Here is a 20,966-nt window from a genome sequence, read left to right on the forward strand (position 1 = left end):
ACCAACATATTGAGTTAATATCTGTGCAATACAGAAGTTCTTTTTTAGATTCACCATAATCTTTATAGTCTCATTCCAAAAAATCATATATATGCTCCAAATTTTACAGAAAACCACAGAACAATTTCCAATTTCCATCCAGAAATGTTGGGCTGATACCACCACAAAGTCATCACAGCTAAAACAAATACAGTTGCTGCCTCTGGTCCGCCATCACCATGATGATAACAGAGATGCCATTTCGCTCAGGTTCCCACTCACAGATGCCTTCCTTGTATCCACTCAGAGATGCTGCCTGTACTTGACTCCAGCTCATTTTTGATTGATCATCTTTAAGGTAATCACTAATTAGTAATGAGTTAGGATGATCTTTTTTTTTTTTAATCATTACCTGAGGACATTTTCCATTTTTTGTTCAGATAGAGTGGGAGGGAAAGAGAGAGAGAGAAACATCGACATGAAAGGGACACATCGAGTGATTGCCACCCACATGACACAACCAGGGCCGGGGACAAACTGTAACCAAGGTACGTGCCCTTAGCGGGAACCAAACCCAGGCTGACACTCTAACCACTGAGCCAAATGGCCCAGGCAAGTGATACCTCGGTTCTCGAACGCCTCGGTTTTCGACCAAATCGGTATTCGACCAGGAGATTCGAGAAATTTTGTCTCGGAATCCGAACAAATATTTGGAACTCGAACTTCCGAGATGAGCCGAGTTGAGCCGAATGGCGTTCATTCGGCCCAGCACGCCTTGCTTGCGTCATCAGTGTGAGTGCAGAGAGAGAGTCACGCTTTGTGGAGTCACGCTTTCCTATTGGGTTTCATTGCTTCGGTTCTCGAACAATTCGGTTCTCGACCGTCCTCCTGGAACGAATTATGTTCGAGAACCGAGGTATCACTGTATTCAGTATTTGCATCCCACTCCACTTTCGAGGGATTAGTTCTGTTACACCAGTGTTTGACAATCATTTAAAGTTTATTTAATCAACACTTAATGTAAGTAAAAATGTAGATGCATTTGAAGTGGAGAGATTAGGAATTATTATAACTAAAAAGCTAATAGAGAGGAAAATATAATATTAAAAATTATTCAATTAATCCAAAAGAAGGCAAGAAGGGAAACAAAAAATTGGAAAAAAATTTAAAAACAAATAGGACAATGGTACACTGAAACCCAACTCTATAAGTAATTACATTAAATGTAAATACACTAAACCCTTGCTAAAAGATAAAAACTTTCAGCCTGGATTAAGACCAAATTATATAGCCTATACAGAAATACACTTTAAAATACACAAACACAAAAGTTTAAAGGCAAACATTGAAACACACTATCCTTTTCCCATGACATCACAACGCACCTTTGTCATAGTCAGGAGATTGTTTATCAGTAGATTTGATATCATGGTATTAGCCAACACTATACTATCTCCATCACTAATTTTCTTAGCTATTCTAGAACCTTTGCATTTTCGTGTAAATTTTAAAGTTTATCAGTACTACCCTCCTGCACCATCCTACCAACCCCTCCTGGAAAAAAAAAAACCAACTTGCTAGGATTTTGATTAGGAGCAATTTGAAAAGACTGATATAATTATATTGAGTCTTCCAATCCATGAACATTATATATCCTTCCATTTATGTCTTTAATTTTTCTGAACAATGTGTTATAGTTTTCAGTATAGAGGTCTTACAAATCTCTTGTTAGATGTAGTCCTAAGTAGATATTTTGATGCTACTGTAAATAGTATCTTTTTTTCTTTTTATTAATCCTCACCCGAGGATATTTTTCCATTGACTTTAAGATAGAGTGAAAGGGAGAGAGGGGGAGAGACACCGATATGAGAGAGACATATCAAATGCTTGTCTCCCGTACCTGACCCGGTCCGGGGATCGAATCTGCAACCTAGGTACATGCCCTAGACCAGAATCGAACAAAGACCCTTTAGTCCACAGGCCAAAACTCTAAGTGCTGAGCCAAATTGGCCAGGACATAAATAGTATCTTCTAAAATTTCATTTTCTAATTTTTGTTGCCAATATATAGAAATACTACTGATTTTTAAAATACTGGGTTTTTTGTTTTATCCTCACCCGAAGACATTCCTTCATTTTTTTTGTTCAGATAAGAGTGGGAGGGAGAGAGAGGAAGCGAGAGAGAGAAACATCGATGTGAAAGGGACACATCGAGTGGTCGCCACCCGCAGGACCCAACCAGGGCCGGGGAAAAACTGCAACCAAGGTACATGCCCTTAGCAGGAACCGAACCCGGGTCTCTCTAGACCTCAGGCCGATGCTCTACCTGCTGAGCCAAACCAGCCAGGGATGATTTTTAAAATATTGATCTTATATGTATTTGGCACGCTTGCTAAAGTCACTTATTAACTCTAACTGCAGATTTGTTTGGGTTTTTTACACATACAATTATGTCAACCCTAAAAATGGCCAGTTTTAATTCTTTCTTTTCAAACTTTATATGTTCTAATTTTTTTTCTTGCTTTATTACACTGCCTAGGATGTCCAATATAATGCTGAATAAAAGTGGTAATAGGCTTGGCCAGTATGGCTCAGTGGTTGAACGTTGACTCATATACCAAGAGGTTGCTGGTTCAATTCTCAGTCCGGGCATATGCCCGGGTTGCAGGCTCGATCTCCAGTAGGGGGTGTGCAGGAGGCAGTCAATAAATGTTTCTCTCTCATTGATGTTTTTATCTATCTCTCCCCTCTCCCTAAAAAGCAATTTAAAACATTTTTTAAATTGATCAGTATTTCACTATTAAGTATGATTTGGCTGTAGGTTGTTTGTAGACGATCTTTATTAGACTTAGGAAATTATCTTTTATTCCTAGTTTGTTGAGAGTTTCTTTTTCATAAATGGAGGTTAAATTACATCAACACTTTTCTCATTTATTAAGATAATCCTATTACATTATTCCCTCATTCTATGTATGTGGTGAATAACGTTTTATTTTCAAACACCAAGCCTAGTCTTGCTCCTGATATAAATCCCACTTGGCTAACTACTGCAAATCAAGAAAAGCAACCCAATTAAAAAACTGGCCAATGACTAGAAATAGTGAATCACAAGAGAATATCAAAATGGCCAATGAGCATAAAAGAAGGTGTTCGATATCATTAGTCATGAAGAAATGGTAACACACAAGGAAAAGGTATAACAATACCAAGCACTGGCCAGGGTACACAGCAATTAGATGCAGAGTCAGTGGGAATGTAAATTGGTACAACCATTTTGGAAAACTGTCTGGCTATATCTATTAAAGTTAAACACATGGATGCCTTATGATCTGGTATATATAATATATATATATATATATATATATATATATATATATATATTCTCTCCTTTGTCACCTGAGAGGCACAGGTATCAGCATGACAGCGCTGCCTGGTCAAAGAACCAAAGTTTCGTTTGACAACCGAGACATTTTTTTCTGTGAACAACTTGGTGGAGAACCAAACTGTTCGAGACGGTAGATGTTCAAGAATCAAGTTTGACTGTGTATGTGTGTTTGGAATATATACCGGGGTGGGCAAAAATAGGTTTACAGTTGTGAGTATGCAAAACACAGAGTTTAACTTTGTAATATTATTTATTAATTATTGTATTATTTTCCATAAGAACTATAAACCTACTTTTGCCCACCCCTGTAAAAATGAGTACTTACATCAATAAAAAACGTGTAAATGAATGTCCACAGCAGCTTTATTCATAACAGCCCAAACTGGAAACAACCCGAATGTCCAACAGTGAGAAGATATATTTTCTCACAATTGAGTTTTACACAGCTATAAGAATGACTGATTTATAGCTGCTACATGCAATCTAAATGAATCTCACAAAATAATTTTGAGCCCAGAAATTACACACCAAAGAATACATAATGTATGATTCCACTTATGTAATGTTCCAAGAATAGGTAAAATAAATCTATGATGACAGAAATCAGATAAGAGATTAACTTAGTGGGGAGGCACTTAACTGGGGAGGGCATAGGAGAACTTTGTGAGGTGGAGACTTTCTGTTCACAGTCATGAGCTGCATAATGCCATTTCGGTCAATGACAGACTGCATATACAACAAGGGTCCCATGAGATTATAATAGAGCTGAAAAATTCCTATGATCGGAGTCATCTAATATCATAACACAACACATTAGTCTCATGTTGTGGTGATGCTGGTATAAACAAACCTATGTGCTGCCAGTCATATGGAATTATATACAACTATATACAGTACCTGCTTGATAATGGTAAAAAATAACGATACTGGCTTTTAAAACTATACTATATATATTTACTATACTATACTTTTTAGAACATACTTCCTATAAAAAGTTTTCTGTAAAACAATATGCTGTGTTATGTTAGTGGAGCCTCATACATCTGTGTTTACCACATCTCTTGATTGTATCATTTTCTCTTGCACTTGATCTAATCTTTATAAAAATAAATTTAATTTTATAAATGTATAAAAGTATACCGTGGTGTAATGTGCTAGGCTTTCATTCACTCATCACTCACTCACTGATTCACACAGAGCAAGTTCCAGTCCAGCAAGCTCCATTCATAGCAAATGTCCAATACAGATGTACCATTTTTTATCTTTTACACTGTTTTCACTCTACCTTTTCTATGTTTAGACATAAAATACCTTTGTGTTACAGTTGCCTACAACATTCAGTACAGTGACATGCTGTACAGGCTTGCAGCCTGTAAGCAGTAGGCTATACTATACAGCCTGAGTATGTAGCAGGCTATTCTACCTAGGTTTGTAAGGGCACTCTACGATGTTGACATGGTGACAAAATTGCCTAACCACACATTTCTCAGAACATATCCCATAGTCAGGCAGCACATGACTGTATTATTAATCTGTATGGAGGTTACATGGGTGTGTAGGTGTACAGTTATGTGTGGATATGTGTGCATAAATCTATCAAGTTATACATTTAAGATCTGTATACTTTACTTATATTAAAAATATATTTCAGCCCAGCTGGTGTGGCTTAGTCATCCCATGAACTGAGAGGTACCTGGTTCAATTCCCAGTCAGGTCACATGCCCAGGTTGCATGTTTGATCCCCAGTAGGGGGCGCACAGGAGGCAGCCAATTGATGTATCTCTCTCACACTGATATTTTTATCTCTCTTCCTCTCTCTCTAGAAACTCAATAAAGACATTTAAAAAGTTAAAAAATAAAAATATATTTAAATAAAAAATAAAATGGAAAAAAATCTGAAAAAAGTGCTATGAAGGTGAGGAATAGTGAAAATAGGGTGTCTCATACATTGCTGGTGGAAGAGTAAACTAGAACAGCTTCTATGATAGATATTTGGCAGTTAGTTATCAACATTACAAATATACATATATCTTTTGACTCAGCAAATCCACTTCTAGGAATCCATCCTCAGAAATAACTGCACATGTGTAAAATGTATGTATAGGGCAATAATGGCAACTTTTTATTAGTAAAAGATTGGTAAGAATTTAAATGTCTGTCAATAGTTAAAAAAAAAAAAAAAAGACCCCGTGGAATATCCTTAAGCTTCCAACACATCCTTAAAAAATGAGGAGACCTGTTATGTATTAATATGGGACAATCTCCAAGTATATTATATGGCTAAAAAACCAAGGTATAGAACAGAGTCAAAAAAAGAAAGAAAAAGATTATTATCTATGTGCTGTACACATATGGAATATCTCTGGAAGGATAAAATAGATTGTCTTTGGAAAAGAGAACTGTTTAGCTGGGAGACAAAGAGAAAAGACTTGGTAATTATAAATCTTTTTGAAAACCATACAAATATAGGCCATTAATCATTTTTTAAAATTTTTAAGTAAAAGAACTACAAAAGCAAAGATTTTTGAATTGGGAGTAGAGATTTTAAGATTTTGGTGTGAGTGGAATACTATGCAGTTGTTAGAAAGAAAGATCTCTTACCCTTTGAGACGACTTGGAAAGTATTATGCTAAGCAAAATAAGCCATTCAGAGAAAGACAAGTATCACATGATCTCACTTATTTGTGGAATATAATGAGCAAAAATAAGCTGACGAATAAACAGATCCACAAACATGGAAGTAGAAACCAGAATGACAAACCTCAGAGGGAAGGGGGCAGGAGAGACAGGAAGAGATAGAACAAAGAACTGATATGCATATACCCATAACCAATAGACACAGACAACAGTGTGGTGAAGGTAGGGGGGATAGGAGCGGAGGGCGGGGTGGTGGAGGGTGTCAATGGAGAGAAAAAGGAGGGACATCTATAATACTCTCAACAATAAAGATAATTTTAAAAGGGGGGAGAGGATGTAGAGCATAGGGCTCTATTCCAAATGTCTTAAAGGCATAATCCCATCTTAATCATGCCCATGCCTACTACTGCACACGAAACAAATTGTCCCTCAATCATTGTGTGCTAAATAAAAAACAGATGCTACAATAGCAACAACAAAAAATATTTTGGTTTATGCTCTTTTTTTAATTTATAAGTATACTTGTTTAAAATAAGCAGTGAGAATGCAAGCAATTTTAAAGAACTTACCCATACTGCGTCGTTGTCAATACTGCACCTCTCTTTTCCTTTTCAAGTTTTAACTTTTTCTTCCTTTCAATATTGGCCAGAGTTGGGTAGTTTCTACAAAACAAAGTTTAAAAAATTATAAAAGAACTTTTAGAATACAACTTTAATTACACAAACAAGCAATTACTGCATTTTGCAATTTTTGTTTAATGACTAGTACCATAAATCATAATTATATAAACCTTCATATAAAATTTATATAAACTTTAATTCCTTCTAGAATCTTTTTAAGGGGAAAAAGAAGACTATAACAATGCTATTCAAAGTGTAGATGAGCTGAGTTCACAAACTTTGCTACCAGTCTGTGAGTAAGTAAGGAGCTTTACACTAGAATTTAAATCAACTATATCATACAGTGTGCTCACAAAGGTCTAATGCATCTATTTTGGTGTGTACATACCTGTAAACACTATAAAAAAAATGTAAGTCTATGCAATTACTTGCGCAAATACATAATATGTACATCCAAAGTTACCATGATGAGGAAGATACTGTTCTCAAACAAAGACAGTCTACCAGGAAGGATAGGAAAAGCACATAAACAGCTTTAAGAAAGAGTAAAATATAGTAATCACCCCAAAGAATATAAAGATTGGAGGGTGAGAGGAAAGATCACATCAAGCTGGAGAAATTAAGAGAGAAAAGAACATGAAAGAAATTGGTCTTGAATGGTGTTAATAGACAGAAATCTGAAAGCAGAACAAACAATGCAGACAAACCAAGGCCTCTGAAAGTGTGAGAGAGGCCAGGGAATGACAAGTGGTTCATTTTGTATGAAACATAGTTACAGGCAATTGGACCAGGAAGGGAAGCTGAGGCCAAAATGTGCCCTGAATGAAAGACTGGAAAGTTTATATTTAACTCAGTGGAGATGGGGAGCCACTGCAAGTTATGAACAGGGAGAGAGGTGTACAAGGCAGTGATTAAGATTAAGCTGGACAGCAGTGTCCAAGATAAAATGCTCTGACAAAGCTTTCTTTGTTCCTTGCCACACTTGTGTAGAGATGCAGGCACCAAGCTCTGGTGGTGAGGGGAATAGATCTTAAAAGTATCAAAAGCACAGAAGGAGGGGAACACAGACAGATCTCTACCACTCAGCTGGGCTGCTCATTAGAGTAAATTTGAAGAAACATCAACAAATCTTGTTCTGCCATTGTTTCTACCTCCTTTGTTTTTTTTCCTTTTTAACACCTAACTTGTATAGCACAGAGAATATGAAGCCTATTGGTTGACCATGTTGGAAGAATTGAAATGACATTAAGTGAAGTAATCAGAAAAAAAGGCAATGAATTTCAATGAGACAGTGCAAAGCAATCTATTCAGCCAAGAAAAATAAACTCCATAAATAAAAGATGATGAATACACAAGCTATAAATAAATGTAAGAGGAAAAGATCAAGGTCATAAGGAGATAGAAATCTGACAGCCAGTCAGTACCATAAGACTACATTTTTAGAAAGCAAACATAATCTACAGTTATGTGAGATGAACCCTGGCACATGTTCAAGTGTGAAATCTTCCTCTCACGATACTCAAAAGTGGTCAAAACTCTCAGAGCAGTGTCCAGTTTTGTATTTCTAAATTGAAAAGGAGAGTTGAGGAAAAGTAAAACTTGGAACAGATTCAGGAGAGACTCAAAGATGATCAACAGGATGAAAAATAAAACCTCTGAAGAAAGATGAAAAGAACTGGAATTATTTGCAGCCTTTAAAAGAGGAAGAGACGCGACAATAAACGATCTCACTGTGAGGATGGAAGCCAGCTGTTCTCAATCTGAAGACAGTATATACAAAAGCAGAAATGATGAGAGAACACTTGATGACTTTCACAGGCCCCAATGTCTAGGCATGTAACTCACAGCTACTCAACACCTCTTCACATCTCTGAAATTCACTTATTCATACTGCTTATGGGTCTTCAACATTTTTCTTCTGAGTGCTGCAGACTGTTAACATGTTAGGCCATATGCTAAACAATAAGATTTGGTGCTCTAGTATACATACCATGTACACGCAAGTAGATGCTACTTCAGTGCTTCTCAACAATAAAGAATGTAAACGTTTGTTACAGCAAGTGATTTAGGTGAGATGTGAAAAGAATTCCTTATACAAGATATCAAGAAAGTTATGGTAACTCCTTTGGTAGAAGTCCTAAAACAGCTCCCTTTCTCTTTCTGGGAGACTCAAGTATCACTTTCCTAAAGTTAAGGGATCTTTCAATATCCCTTGCAAAGCTATAAGATTCTATTTTTTCAGTGCTTAAATTAATAAAACCTTGGTCCAAAATGTGTACCATTCTTATTTACACAGAACCTAGAGACTAAAAACTAAGGATAACAAGGATATTAGAAAGGAAATTATCCCAAAACAGGGACAACAGAAATATGAGACAGAGTTAAACACAACAATCAGGAAGCCCCTCTCAAAATGTAATACTGAAATAAAATATAAGAATAAGGAAAAGCCAGAAGCTTTGGTAAATGTCACAGGTCAGGTTCCTAAGTACAAATGAAATAACCAATTTAAAGTCTGTTCGAAAAAAAAAAAATCCCAAATTATCTTACGTTACACAATTACATACAGATAAAACTTAGCCCGGTATCTCCTGTTAGAGACTGGATGCTATGAAGTTATAGACTGGGATAAGTGATATTTCCACAGTTGGTTTCTTTATTATTATCTGCTAAAACCACTTTTCTTCCTGTACGTCCATCTTTCCCCAATACCCCAAGAGGAACTGGCCCTGAAGCCATAAGCCCTTTTTCTCTCTTCTTCCTGGTTCACATCCCACCTCCTTACCTTCCCCTACCCTATACTTTGAGCCTCCAGTGGCAATCCTTAAGCACTAGGGTCAATAAATGAGCAAAACTGTGTCAACCATAATCTCAGCACATATCATTCTGGTTACATTCTTATACTCTCTAACTCCTTCCTTATCCCTAAATCACCACCCACTTCGTGTCTTCTCCCCTAAGCTTGTTCTCTAAAAATCATAATCCCTCTTTACACTCACTGACCCACAACTGCTTCAACACAAGTCCTACCACTGTATTTTTATTTCACAGTCTTTCTGAACTTCAAAAAGATGTAGCATTCTTTAGGAGCTGACCCCCTCTGATGGAATTCTGAAATAACTGGGGACACAATTTCAAAGAATTTCCTCAGAACTACAGCAACTGTTGAAATAAATGTTACAAAACGACTCCACCTAGTGGACTCCCATTTGCTGTGAAACACGTCTCCAGTTTCCAAAATCCAGGTTTGGGAGACAAACCTGGACCACTCATTTTCCCTACTGCCAAATCACACAGCAGTTCTACCTCAGAGCTCAGGAATAAAGAATCGCTTTTTATTTTTATTTTGGTGGAACTTTTTTTGCAGGTTATTGGTGGAAAGCCTTAACATTTTTAATTAAATACAGTGGGCACCTGAGTTTGGCTAATCTGAAAAAAATAAATCCGAAGGAACAAAGGCAAAGATGTACTTTCTTTAAAAGAGCAAAACACCAAGCAAATCTTTAGCATTTTCAACTCTAAAATTCTTACTCGATGAAAAATGTTTGTAAGATTTTCTAACGTAGCAATTACAAATTCTTTCCTCCATGTCAAAAAATACAGTGGCTTCCTCAGAAAGAATATAGTTCTCACCAGAAAGATAAAATTCAGGACATAAGGACTCTGTCATATCAATGGGCAATTTACTCTTTTCAGGAGTTCAAATAACTTTCTTTTTTAAATTGAGGGTAACAGAAATTTAGAAAATAAATGTATTTTCATAATAGGTTTTTTAAAACAGCTAGTGGAATGTTAGTGTATTTTTGAGAAATCTATCAAATGTGCCAAAATAAATGTTTCTCATACTTTTTATTAATAAAGTTCACTTATGTAAATAATGTCTGAATATGTTAAAGAACAAGATGTAGGAAAGCAAGATATGGAAGAAATTCAGATGTATTTAGCAAGCACCAAAAGGTAATTTCAGAATATTCTGTTTACAAGGCAATAGTATAGGTATAAATAAACATCCAAAAATGTCATCCTCACCCAGTTTCTTCATTCTCTTTAAACATTTCATAATTTCACAAATCTGCAACCTCTCTTATTCACTCCACAGATTTTTCCCCAGTCTTCTTCCAAGTTACTCTGTCCACTGTCATAGTCACTCCTTCAGCCAACATTTTAGAAACCACAACTAGATTCTCTCCCTTCTGCCCCCACCTAGCCTACACGAAAAGAATCACCAGTAAGCATTTAAACCTTTAAAAAAAATTTTTTTCTTTTATTCATTTTAGAGAAAGAAGAAGGGAGAGGGAGAGAGACAGAGCCATCGATGAGCAAGAACATCAACTGGCCGTCTCCTGCATGCTCCCCACTGGGGATCTGGCCCACAACCCAGGCAGGTGTCATGATGGGGAACTGAACCGGCGACCTCTTGGTGCATGGGTCGATGCTCAACCACTGAGCCACACCGGCCGGACACCAGTAAGCTTATTAAACACTTGCTCATCTACCCTTTAGTCAGGATACAGCAGCTTACAAGTATCACTTAGAGTTTTACACATCAACAATCTTTAAATGTTCCCATCAAGCACTGAGACAAATGCTACTCCTTGTTCTCCCCTTTCCTTAACAATTTTGTTTGGGGCTATTCCATCAAATCTACTGTCACTAAAGGTAGCTAAGCAACCTACTTCAGTGAGAACTACATAGAAGTCTCCTAGGTTGGAGCTCAAAACAAAGCTATAGTTTTCCTAAAGAAAAGGGGCAAACTTGGCTGTGTGCATTTTGCCTTTTACTCTTCTTCCTGTCTAGAATGTGGGCTTAATATTTGGATATGCGGGAACCTTCTGCTGGACATGAAAATGAAACCACCGCCCTGGCCGGTTTGGCTCAGCGGTTAGAGCGTCGGCCTGCGGTCCGGAGAGACTTGGGTTCGGTTCCTGCTAAGGGCACGTACCTCAGTTGCAGTTTGTCCCTGACCCTGGTTGGGTCATGTGGGTGGCAACCACTCAATGTGTCCCTTTCACATCAATGTTTCTCTCTCTCTCTCTCTCTGCCTCCCCCCACCCCCCATTCTATCTGAACAAAATATCGAAAAATGTCCTCAGGTGAGGATAAAAAAAAAAAAAAGAAAATGAAATTACCTACTATGGAGTAACAGGAGGGAGCCTGTGCCTAATGGTGCTGTTGAGCAGAAACAGTAGCTCTGGATTTTTTCTACTTGGGAAAAATAAACCTCTTTGTGCTAAGCCACAGTAGTAAGGTTGCTGTTCACTTAACTGGAGCACAATCTTACCTGATGCAAGCACCAATGCATCCTAGCTGTCCTCTTTAATCTGGCTGCTTTCTGCGTCCAACTAAGCATATCTTTTTTCTCTTCTTGTTAAGACTTTTTTCTTTTTTTTAAATCCTCACCCAAGGATTTTATTTTGTTGCTTTAATTTTTTTTCTTTATTAATTTTAGAGAAACAGGAAGGGAAGGGGAGAGAGAGAGATAGAAACATCGAGGAGCCCTGACCGATTTGGCTCAGCGGTTAGAGCGTCCGCCTGCAGACCAGAGTCCTGGGTTCGGTTCCCGCTAGGAGCACGTACCTTGGTTGCAGTTTGTCCGCGGCCCCAGTTGGGACTGTGTGGGTGGCAACCACTCAATGTGTCTCTCTGGCTCTCTCTCCCTCTCTTCCTCCCCCTCTATCTCAAGATAAATGCAAAAATGTCCTCAGGTGAGGATAAAAAAAAAAGAAACATCGATGAGAGAGAACACTGATTGGCCGCCTCCTGTATGCCCCCTACTGGGGATTTGGCCCACGACCTGGGCATGTGCCCTGACCAGGAATCGAACTGGCGACCTCTTGGTGCATGGGTCGACACTCAACCACTGATCCACACCAGCTGGGCCGAGGATATATTTTTATTTATTTTTAGAGAAAGAGAAAGGGGGAGGGGGAGGGGGAGGGGGAGGGAGAGGGAGAGGGAGAGGGAGAAACAGAGACAGAGACAGAGACATCAATGTGAGAGAGAACATCAACTGGTTGCCTTCCATACATGCCCTGACCAGGAATCGAACCTGCAACACAGGTATGGGCCCTGACTGGGAATTGAACCCGTGACCTTTCAGTGTATGGGATGATGTTCCAACCAACTGAGCCACCAGCCAGGGCCCAGTTAGGTATATCCTGATTTTAAAACTCACCTCCTAAAAGCTTTGGCAGTTTCTTATAAAGTTAAACATATGCTTATCATTTGACCAACCAACACCACTCCTAGGTATTTACCCAAGTATAATGAAAAACCTACATTCTAAATAAAAATCTGTACATCAATATTTATGAAAACTTTGTTTGTAATAATCAAATACTGGAAACATCCCAAATGTCCCTCAACTGGGAAATGGATGAACAAACTGTGGTATATTCATATATAGGACATCCATATGGGTCAGAATAATAGCAATAGAAGGGAATGAACTACTGACTCGTGCAACAACAGAAATGAATCTCAGATGCACTGTGCTAAGTGAAAAAGACAGACTCAAAAGCTACAGACTGTATGATTCCATTTATATAATGTTCTGCAAAAGTATGAATATAAGAACAGAAAACAGATCAGTGGTAGCCGGGGACTGAAGTTGGGGGAGAAGTTGACCACAAAAAACATGAGGAATTTGGGGTGGGGAGTGATAGAATACTATTCTATATCTTGACTACAGTGATCAAACAACTATATACATTTGTTAGAACTGTCTTAAAGGGGTGAATTTCACTGTATGTACAACACACCTTAAAATAAATGGAGGAAGGGGCAGGCACTACACCTCTTACAAGCCTGGGAAAACAAACTGATGGTTCTGCCCTCCAAAGATTCAAGTATACCTTGACCAGATATTATTATCCTTCCATGATTAAACTTAATGCTTCAGTTGTCTATGATCTCATGTATATTTATCCTATATCTCATATTAGAGTGAGGGTATTCAAGGCAAGAGTCTATTCTTATCTGCCTTCAGTAGCCTTGGTCATATATAGTAAAATCTTTGCCTTTCAAATACTGAATGATTACCTCTAATCTTCAAGCTAAACTGTCAAGAAGTTTTTCAAAGATATCACAATGTACATTAACAGAAATGCAAGAGATGCTGAGATTTCTCACTAACATTAGAAAAATCAAATTAGTCTTCTACCAGAGACATTATATAAACACATGCTACCCAAGCTAGTTTGCATCTTCAAATTCCTTAAGTTTCTCTAGCCAGTAGATTTTTTTTTTTCCACTAAAGCACTGGTTGCACAAAACCACAAGGGGGAATAGTTCACATTCTTATGGGGAAAGCTACTTTAGAAAGTATTGCATTCAAAAATTTGATTTGATTGTTCAATGAGATTTACTGTTCAAAATCACAGCAGTTTAATTAGTATTAGTTATATTAATAATTTACAACCATAATTATTAATCAGATAAACACATTTCTGCCCAATATCTTTTTTTCTTAATCCTCATCCAAGGACATTTTTGCATTTATCTTTAGATAGAGCAAGAGCGAGAGAGGGAGGAAGAGAGAGAGAGAAATATCGATGTGAGAGAGACACATCGACTGGTTGCCACCTACATGACCCCAATTGGGGCCGGGGACAAGCTGCAACCAAGGTACGTGCCCTTAGTGGGAACCAAACCTGGGATTCTCTGGTTTGCCGGCCGATGCTCTAACTGCTGAACCAAACTGGCCTGGGCTACCCAATTTCTTTTTTAATCTTTACCTGAAGATATTTTTCCATTTATCTTCAGATAGAGTAGGAGGGAGGGAGGGAGAGAGAGAAACATTGACGTGAGAGAGACCATCAATTGTGTTGCCTGCTGCATGACCCTGACCAGGGCTGGGGACAAACTGCAACCAACGTACATGCCCTTAACCGAAATCAAATCTGCAACTCTGTTCTGCGGGGCCGACACTCTAACTACTGAGCCAAACCAGCCAGGGCCTGCCCAATTTCTTTAAAAACAATAAGATACAGTTTAAAACACGAATTAAAAATGTATCTCAGCAAGATTTCTCCAACCACTTACTTGTATGTGCCAAAATACAATTACACACACATAAAATCCAACCTCCATTTTTACATAGTATCAACATTTATAAGATCCCTTATATCTATGGCACCATAGGATATAAACTGCCACATAAAAGATGGTTCTTACATTTGTAAAGCCTATAAGTCATTTAAAAAAAATATGCAAAGTTCATCATCAACAGGACCATAAGGGACATCTATGCTATGAGGCAGAGCAGACACCAGATACCGTATTCAAAGAAGGGCAAGATATTCCTGTAGGCAGGTGAGGAAAACTATGCCCAAAGTGGAGGATTTCAGTTGGGCTAGAGCTATGAGCAGAATTTCAAAGAGAGAGAAGATACGATTTTCTAGAAGCAGCAGCTTGAGCTGAGTCGTCATTTTGAAGCACTCAGCCTTACCACAGTAAAAAAAAAAAAGTTATTTCAACTGGTTTTAAACTCTTTACTCACTTTCTTCTTTCTTCTCTCCATCTTGCAATCTCCTCTGGAGTGTCTAACTTGATCTTCTTCATACCAGGAGCATGCATCTAGGGGGAAAAAGCCTGCTAAACATCAGGAAGCATATATATGCTTTTGATTAAATCTCAAGCATTAGGGGGGATTAATGGAGACTCTATACCCAATAGTTTACAACTAAGTAAGCATGCTCTGGCTGGTTTTTCTCAGTGGTTAGAGCATCAGCCTGCAGACCAGAGAGTCCCAGGTTTGGTTCTCACTAAGGGCATATACCTTGGTTGCAGTTTGTCCTCGCCCTGGTTGGGGTCGTGTGGGTGGCAACCAGTCGATGTCTCTCTCTCACATCGATGTTTCTCTCTTTCTCTCTCTCCCCCCTCTCTGTCCTACTCTATCTGAAGATAAATGCAAAAAACAAACAAACAAAAAAACTAAGCAGGTTTTATCCATCCTTATAATTTTTTCTTTAAAGAATAAAGAGTAGTTTCTGTATATTTAGATAAGTGCTGTTGATAAGAAAAAAAAGGAGTAACATAATTTTGGTTACAAAGTAAATGTGTCACTTACTTTTCAATTGACATTAAATACCCAAATTAATGACCTAAGAATCAAAATTGAGGGAGGTAGGTAAAGACATAATGAGTGCACAAAACAATTTGAAGCAACATGGTGTAGAAAAACCACCACAGCCCGGCTGGTGTGGCTCAGTGGTTGGGCATCAACCTATGTACCAACAGGTCGCCAGTTTGATTCCCAGTCAGGGCACATGTCCAGGTTGTGGGCCCAATCCCCAGTGGAGAGCATGCAGGAGGCGGCCAATCAATGTTCTCTCTCGTCGATGTTTCTATCTCTCTTCCTCTCTCTCTAAAATCAATAAAGAAAAAGAAAAACCACCACAGAATTTAGAGTTAAAAACTCAAATGCAAGAATCAGTTCTGAGGACCTGGGCAAATCACTATTTTATCTGTTACATAGGGTTAATATTAATTTACTTTACACAGTTGTTTATGAGGATAAAATTGAATAGTCGATGTAAAATTGCCTATTGTACAAAATAATGCATGAATGTTATTTATTATTAAACTATGCAAATGAAGAGCTGTTGAAGATAACTGATCAATGAATTGAAAGGGCATGTATCAAAAAAACCCCACATTAGAACTTACATTTCTCCAGTGGAATTGGACAATCTTCTCATGTGCACTAAAAGAACAATCTAATTCCGGACACTGTAAGAGTAAACAAGCAAACAAAAAAGACTATCCAATGTGTTCCAAGTTAAGTATACCCTATTACTACATATACAGACATATTATAGTTATATTACAAAGTTATCTCATCTATGGTGTTATCACTGCATAGTTATGTCAATAGTAAAACAAAGATCACTCCAAAACAGAGTTGAATTAAAAAAAAAATGACATTTTCAAAGTATATAATACCATAATACATATTATTTACTTTCCATGTTGTAAAATGATCTTTATTCCTCTATAAACTCAAAGAGAACCATTTCAAACTAAGAACTTTCTCTTTAACTTTACTCCTCAAATATTCTGGTTAAAAAAATTTTTTTAAGTACTTAATAAGGTCCAGACCATCCTTACAGTGTGATGGGCTATGGCAAATTGCAGTGTGGTTAAATGGTCAAGGGCAGTCTTAAAGGAAAATAACTTACAAAGGTGCACAGAGCAACTAGAAGGGAGAACCAGCCTTCTTACAAAGCAGAGGTCCACACATTTAACAGCTGCCAGACCTTCCTTCTTTGCTGCCCTCTTACCTCTTCCTGAAGGAGTGGGCTCCCCACCCTCAAACTACAAATCCCAATGTCACTGTCCCAATTTACCAGGTCATCGAATATGTCTATGAACTATAAACCCTTAAGGAAAAGAAGCTCAGAATTTCTACCAAATATACCCATTTTGCTAAATAAATTTGAGGACAATCAAGAAAACCTACCTTTGTATGTTCAGACATGTGTTTATCATATTTTTCTTGATTTTTAAAACCACGATCACAGGTATCACAAAAATAGTGAAAAACTGGTTCTTTTCTTTTCTGCAAACAAAAATTAAGAGGCATTAGGCTTTTGGTGAAAATCTTTAATCGATAATAAAAATATAACTATTTTTCCATACTTTGATTTTTCACATAACCTTTATATGTGGAAGGAAAACCTGAAGACATTACTAATGAAGGGATAATAAGTATAAATACAATATAAATATATTTAGTATAACAAATATTAACATATACATATTTAAAAGTACAGAGGGGAGCCAGCCAGTGTGGTTCTGTGGTTGAGCACTGACCCATGCACCAAGAGGCTGCTGGTTCAATACCTGGTCAGGGCACATGCCCAGGTTGTGGGCCAAATCCCCAGTGAGGGGTGTGCAGGAGGCAGCCAACCAATGTTCTCTCTCATCGATGTTTCTGTCTCTCTCTTCCTCTCCCTTCCTCTCTCTAAAATATCAATAAAGAAAAAATAAAAGTACAGAAGGGGAAAAATAATTATTTAGGTAAAGATTAGTTATTTTTTATCCTAATTTGCTACTTTATGCTTAAAAATAAAACAAAAAAGATTATTGCAATGATAAACTCTATTGGAAATATTTAATGTTGAGATGTTAATAAATATAGCACAGTTTCACAATATTTTGTTAATATTAGCTACATATTTTCATGCCAAAATAAAGAATCTTATTCAACTTATTCTAAACTACTGACATTATTTATACACTTTAAAAGTTGAAAGACCAGATTGTAAACTACATCAGAATGAAGGAAGCCCATTTTAAGACTTGGTTTCTGAACATAACCAAAAGTTGTTCCTCCTCCTCAAAAAAAGACTTTAATTCCATCTTCCCTACCAATCTTCTAGTAATAAACATATATAATTTATATACATTATATATTTTTTACTACATCAAGATTTAATAAAATTTACATTTACCTGTAACCATAATTCTCCATAACATTTACTCCTGATACTATATTGAAATAAATTCATATTTCCTTTTTCTATAATTTTCCCATTTATTTTTCAAAAAGATTTTACTTTAAATTCTTACTTAAGCCAAGCTCCTTAAAGATCCTATTATATAACAAGGCTCTACTGTAACAATTATGGATACAAAACACTGAGAGAGTTAAGATAGAAGCACAAGATATGAAAGAGTAACACAGGGGCCAAAATGTTACATTTAAGAACATCTTCAAAAATACCTTTTTTTTATGTTTTCTACTGGGAGGGAAGTTGAAGTCAGTAAACTTTGCATCATATTTTTGTGGAAAAAAAGAATGTGTAACTGAAAAACAAAAAAGAGATCCATAAATGTTTACAACTAAACAACTATTTAAAATTTTATTTGCTATAGCACGTCACAAGTACTTGAGTAAAACAGTGGTAAAACGCTCCTTCTAAGAAGAACAGTAGTTAGGACAAAGGATCAAAGATTAGGACTAGTCTACCAAATAAACATTTTTCAAATTAATACACAGTGGTAAGATGAAGTGTCCATAGATGCTTCTTTAGAATTTAAGCAATGGACGACCTAATATGATAAAAGGCCTTATAGTTGTTTCAAACATTTGAAACACAAACAGTAAAACCCCTAAAACAGCTCTTTCAACATCAATTTTACACCAGGAAGAAATCTTGTAAAATACATTTTCTCTCAAATTCTTTTCCTTTCCTATTGCCGAGACCCAGCTCTGAAACCCTGATCTTTCACCTAGATTACTGTGACAGCCTCCCAAATTGTTTTCCAGTTTCTACGTCCCCTCTTCCAACAGACCCTGCAGACTGACACCACAAAAATAATCCTCCAATCATCAAAACTCTGCTCAAAATCTGCAAATGGCTTCCTAGAGTCCTTCAATGAGATCCCAGTTTATTTTCTCACTCTTTCCCCATACCTTCCACATACACTGCTTCAGTCACACTAAAACACTGCAGTCTTCAGAACTCACAATGTACTGACTGATACCTCTTTGCCTCTACCTAAAAAGTATCTCTTAAACATTTCCCAAGACACTCCTTCTAAAGGCTGTTCCCAACTCAACACTCCAAAATCACCCTTTATATGCCTCTATCACCAGTCACACTGAATTGTGATTTACATTTATGAACCCATCTCACTGACTTAGGACTGCCTTATGCACATTCATATTCCCAGCATTCAGCTCACAGTAAACACTGATTTAGATTCAATTTAATGTAAACAGAATCTTATACAGAGTTGAAGAATGGTGAACAATCTCATGGCTTTAAATATGATCTGTATGCTGCTGATACCCAAATTTACAACTCCAGCCACAAATCTCCCCTGAAAGCACAAAATAGCTAACAGCCTAGCCCATTCAATATCTCTACTTGACACACAGATTACAAACTGACTCCTGGTCTTCTTTCCACATCTGCTTCATCCATACCCTTCCACTTGTTTGGCAAAAAACTTTTAAGTTACTATTATCTCCTCTTTACTTCACACCCCATATGTGATCCTTCAGCAAATCATTTTGGTCCTATCCTACCTTCAAAATATATCTAGAATCCACTACTTCTCATAACATCCTGAGCTCTGCCCTGGTCCAAGTCCCCAATATCTCTCACCTGGAAAACTACAATTACTTCCTAATTGGCCTCCCTTTCATTCACTTCCCATTGGTAGTCACACTGATTCTTTAAAAACATAGATCAAAATCATGTCACTATCCTACACTATCCATATCACAACAGTAAAATCAAAGTCCCATCAACTACAAGTCCCTCACAGGTATGCCCTCTTCCCCAATTCTCCACAATTCTACCTCAGTCCTCTTGAGCCACACTAATCTATCTACAGCTTCTGCCTCAAGGCCTTTGCAGTTGCTGGTCTTTCTACCTGTATCCCTATTCCGCTAGATGTATCCACAGATTTGATCCCTCCTTTCCTTTAAGTCTTTGCCGGAATGTCACCTTCCTTATTATTGACAATGACATTTAAAACTGCACTACCTAGCCTTCTTTGTTTTATCTCCCTCCATAGCACTCACAGCCTTCTAATACACACTGCATTTTGTTTATTGTCCGTTTCCTACACCAGGATGTGTTAAGCTCCCTAAAGATCAGGAATTTCGTATGTTTTGTTTACTGCTATATTCCCAGTTCCTGACACATAGTTGGAATTCAATAAATCACTGCTACATTGAATGAAAGGGCAAGGGAAACATTTCTGTCGGACAAATTGTGAGACATTAATGACCAGACTCCAGGAGTGCCGCACAAAGTCAGAAGTGAAGAGGGGGATGGGAGGGAGGGGACAAAACTGGAGAGTGAAGAAGGGGAGAAGAAAAGTAAAGGGGGGGGTGTACGGTGAGGAGGTACAGCCTACCCGGAGTGTTGTGGGATTTCTGATGCAGAGGAAAACTGCCAGGAGACTGTCTCCAGTGCCACGATGTCGCAGGCTGGAAACTCCAGGAAGGCTGGCCGTTGATTTGAGGCTGAGAATCAAGGCGGGACTGCGTGTCGAAGAGGGTCTGAGCCGCGGGAAGAACCTGGGTCTCCACGGGGGGCTGCGCCTGTGAGGAAGGCTCTGACCCTGCTGCGGGAGCCGACGACGAAGGCGGTGGAGGCGGCGGCGGCGGCAACATTGCCCAGAGCATCCATTTGTGCGGCAGCGAGGCCGTGTCGCTCAGAGGTCCCAACGTGGGGACCAGCTCGGGAGCCGAAAACCATCCCGCGGGGGTCACGAAACCACCGGCCGGCTCAGCCATGCCGCCCCGCCAGCTAGGAAACCCAGCGTGCGAATGCGGGGCCTGCCGGACGCGTCACTTCCGTTATCGCGATTCACCGGCTCAGC

General features: G+C 38.1%; 1 protein-coding gene across 1 annotated transcript in view; it reads right to left on the reverse strand.

The window, feature by feature from the left end:
- NUFIP1 (nuclear FMR1 interacting protein 1) overlaps positions 1–20,883 on the reverse strand; it is a 56,974-nt gene extending 36,091 nt beyond the window's left edge. The window contains exons 1-6 of the mRNA XM_036250076.1: positions 20,499–20,883; positions 18,349–18,431; positions 17,083–17,181; positions 16,290–16,352; positions 15,121–15,197; positions 6,570–6,662 (exon numbers count right to left, since the gene is read on the reverse strand). Of these exons, the coding sequence (XP_036105969.1) occupies positions 6,570–6,662; positions 15,121–15,197; positions 16,290–16,352; positions 17,083–17,181; positions 18,349–18,431; positions 20,499–20,880 (797 nt within the window). The 5' untranslated portion in view covers positions 20,881–20,883. The remainder of the gene's footprint in view (positions 1–6,569; positions 6,663–15,120; positions 15,198–16,289; positions 16,353–17,082; positions 17,182–18,348; positions 18,432–20,498) is intronic.
- Positions 20,884–20,966: the final 83 nt, after the last annotated feature.

The sequence above is a fragment of the Molossus molossus genome, unplaced genomic scaffold (genome assembly GCF_014108415.1).
Source record: "Molossus molossus isolate mMolMol1 unplaced genomic scaffold, mMolMol1.p scaffold_m16_p_9, whole genome shotgun sequence".
NCBI lineage: Eukaryota > Metazoa > Chordata > Mammalia > Chiroptera > Molossidae > Molossus > Molossus molossus.